This window comes from Corylus avellana, chromosome ca2 (genome assembly GCF_901000735.1).
Source record: "Corylus avellana chromosome ca2, CavTom2PMs-1.0".
In the NCBI taxonomy this organism is placed as follows: domain Eukaryota; kingdom Viridiplantae; phylum Streptophyta; class Magnoliopsida; order Fagales; family Betulaceae; genus Corylus; species Corylus avellana.
The window spans coordinates 7,254,917-7,258,255 of NC_081542.1; the positions used below are offsets into that span (position 1 = coordinate 7,254,917).

Sequence of the window (3,339 nt, forward strand, 5' to 3'; positions counted from 1 at the left end):
ACCATTTGGGAACCATTCGCATGGGACAAGGATCCTCTCCGGTCCACTTTGAACTGGAGAGGATCCAGTTGATGACTAGGATCTCTCCTTAGAGATCCTAAGGCCATCAACTTGCCAGATGGCACATTAAAAATAATACTATTTTATTTTTAAAAATAAATAAAAAAACAAAATAATAAAAAATTTAAAACAAATATAAAAAAAAAAAGGAAGGGTGGCTAGCCACCCTATGTTGGCCACAGGGGGTAGCCGGCCACCACATTTCGGGGCATGGGGGTGGCGTCGGGCCGGTTGGGGATGGCCGAAGCCACCCCCAAAGGCTAAATCAAAAAAAAAAAAATTCAGTTTGGACAGGTGGCCAGACCACCCCAAGGAGGCCATGCGCTGGGGGTGGCCTCAAGCTGGCCCCATGCAGGGGTGTGCTTGCCGCCACCCCAAGAGCCAAGTGGTGGCCCCTTGGAGGTGGATCGGCCACCCGAGGGCAAGCATTCAAAGATAAAAATGGGTTTTGGCCGCTTCAGGAGTATTCATTGCTAAAATATGGTGGTACGGCCACCACCTTGGCCCGGCAATGGGGGGTGGCCAGAGCCGCTTTTATATATATATATGCTCTTTGTTTTTAATTTTTTATTATTTTATTTATTTTTAAAAATAAAATAATAATATTTTTTTAATGTGCCATGTGACAAGTTGATGACCTTAAGATCTCTAAGGAGAGATTTTAGCCATCAATTAGATCCTCTCCCGTCCAAGCCATGACACCCTCAGCACCCTCACAATCTACTTCTAATGTTGAGCTGCCACTCATGATCACTTGCGTTTATGAGTGTTAAAAAGTCATTGTATTTAGGAATTTTGAAGAGATGGCACTTATAAAGAAATGCAAACCGTTGTGTGCTTGTACAACAACTGTTTCCCTCGCTGCTTTCATCATTTATATTAAATTTATAGATAAATTGTAATGAAAAAATTTTATAAAAAAAAAATTTATTTATCTTATTTTCAATCACGTCATAAAAGTTTTTTTATTTTTTTTTTATTTGTTTATAATATGATAAACTTTTATCTACGATTTCAGCTAAACTACAAACTCAGACCCACTATTATTATTATTCGATCACAGCCTCGTAATTTTGAAGTTCACACTCACTCAAACTCGGTCGCTTTTACGCCACTCACCACTCCCACTCCTCTTTCCTTACGCCACCACCATGGCCGAGCCCACCTCTGCGACCCGCCCCCACAAAATCATAGCCGGAGCGGACTCCTTCGGCTGCGCCCTCAAGGACGCGCTCGTCTCCCACCTGCGCTCCCTCCACATCGACGTCGAGGATCTGGGCACCTCCTCCTACTACTCCGTCGCAGCCGAGGTCGGTCGCCGCGTATCCTCCTCCCCCGCCGACACCCGGGGCCTCGTCGCCTGCGGCACTGGCGTCGGGGTCTCCATCTTCGCCAACAAGTTTCCGGGCGTCTTCGCCGCCACCTGCCTAACCCCCGAGGAAGCCCTCAATGCCCGCTCCATCAACAACTCCAACGTCCTCGCCGTCTCCGGCATGTCCACCTCCCCGGAATCCGCCGTCGAAATCCTCAACGCCTGGCTCAACACTCCCTTCAAGTCCCCATGCCCTGCCTCCGGATCCAACCCCTGGCCCGAAGATATCCAGTCCTTCCTCGACAACTCGCTCTCCGAGATGCCCAAGATCGGAGCCCAGCCCCAATCCGATTCCGATTCAACAACACCCTGTGCCTTATGTTGTTTGGTGAAGAACAGGGAATTGAACCCGATCGACCTGATTCCAGGTGGGTCGATGAAGATCCTGAGGGAGAGCCCGACCTCGGCGATTGTGAGGTTCAAGGCCGGGAGTGTGGAGCCTGCTCACCACCATACCTTCGGGCACGACCTGGTGGTGTTGGAGGGGAAGAAGAGCGTGTGGAATATCACAAAGAAGGAGAGGTATGATTTGGTGGTTGGCGACTATTTGTTCACTCCGGCAGGGGATGTGCATAGGGTGAAGTATTATGAAGATACTGAGTTCTTCATCAAGTGGGATGGAAAGTGGGATATGTTCTTCGACGAGGATCTTGAGGCTGCCAAGACTGCTATTGACAAGGAATTAGAAAATGGGTCTAAGTGAAAAAAATAAAATAAAGATGGAACTATATTTTGAATAGTAGTAGTTGTTGTGTGCTCGATGTTTTATGAGATTGACTGCAGTGTTTTCATCAAGGAGGAATCAGGTTGTCTTGTAATAAAACAAGTATGTACATAAACCGCCTCTTGTCTTGGAATATGATGTTGGTTTTTGTATTGATGTCTTATTGTTACTTTTATTTAATGTATCTTCTGTTTTTGATATGATCTATGACGCTATTATGTTCTGGTTTTTGGTGGGGGGTGTTTCATGCTTAGCATGGGGATCCCTCCAGTCATTCAATTAGCTTAGTTTAGCTGTTCATGCTTCAAGTTGATTGGAGTAGTGCTTCCAAGCAATCCATCTATGGGAAGTTGCGATGAATAAGCTCTTGGGTCTCACTGGGTTTATTATGGTCTTTGTTCAGACGTCTCATGGAAGGTTTAGCGATATGATTTCAATAGGCTGAAATGCCTTCTCAAAAATTGATACTCTCCATGTATGGGTGAATTGGGCAATTCATTGATTATGTAACTTGTTTATTGAAAAAAAAAAAAAAATCCATCTTTTCAAACGTGAAAGTTCATAGCTGCATCCAGCTGCCCAATTTAAACTCTTTCTACCTTCAAATGCCCTTCTAGTCTTTTTCAGCAAATAAACTGTTTGGCGTTTGCATTTTTAGGTTGAATTAGATGATTTGGTCATCCATTCTTTTGTTTGAATTCAGAAAATAGCGTGCCTTCGTCTAGTGGTGATTTAGAAATTGTGGATTGTTGTTGTGTCAAACAGAGCACTCCTAACAAAAGTCTTTGTCAATCAAAGCTTTTATTATAAACTTACGTTTGCAAATGCTTGAGTTTTTGTCCAATCTCAATGTTTCTCCTCCTTGAGGTCTGCAGTGATAGGTTTTTTGAAAGAAAATGATCGTCTTTGAAAGATCCTTGGCTGCCTCTGTTTTTTCAACGTATTGCCCAACCCTGGTCAGCCATAGACTCCATTTCAGGGTTGCTCACCTTCTTGCTGGTCATTGACCCTGTTGATTCGCATTTTCATAAATATAAAGGTCTATTCGATTTCTCTTTGATCCCCAACTATGTAAGGCCATGCTATCTACTCCCATTTCCTTTCATGGTTCCCTCGATGGAGTAATGTGGAGCAATATAGTCTGGTCAGCAGTTGTTGAGATAGCATATCTTTGGGCTTTTGG

General features: G+C 44.2%; 1 protein-coding gene across 1 annotated transcript; it reads left to right on the forward strand.

Moving 5' to 3' along the window:
* The first annotated feature begins 1,111 nt into the window (after positions 1-1,111).
* Positions 1,112-2,312, forward strand: LOC132171005 (DNA damage-repair/toleration protein DRT102-like). The gene has a single exon (XM_059582198.1). The coding sequence runs from the start codon at positions 1,212-1,214 to the stop codon at positions 2,133-2,135; it is 924 nt and encodes a 307-aa protein (XP_059438181.1). The 5' UTR covers positions 1,112-1,211; the 3' UTR covers positions 2,136-2,312.
* Positions 2,313-3,339: the final 1,027 nt, after the last annotated feature.

Bases quoted from the DNA above. Each gene is read 5' to 3' on its own strand.
- LOC132171005 (XM_059582198.1), top strand. From the start codon at position 1,212: ATGGCCGAGCCCACCTCTGCGACCCGCCCCCACAAAATCATAGCCGGA.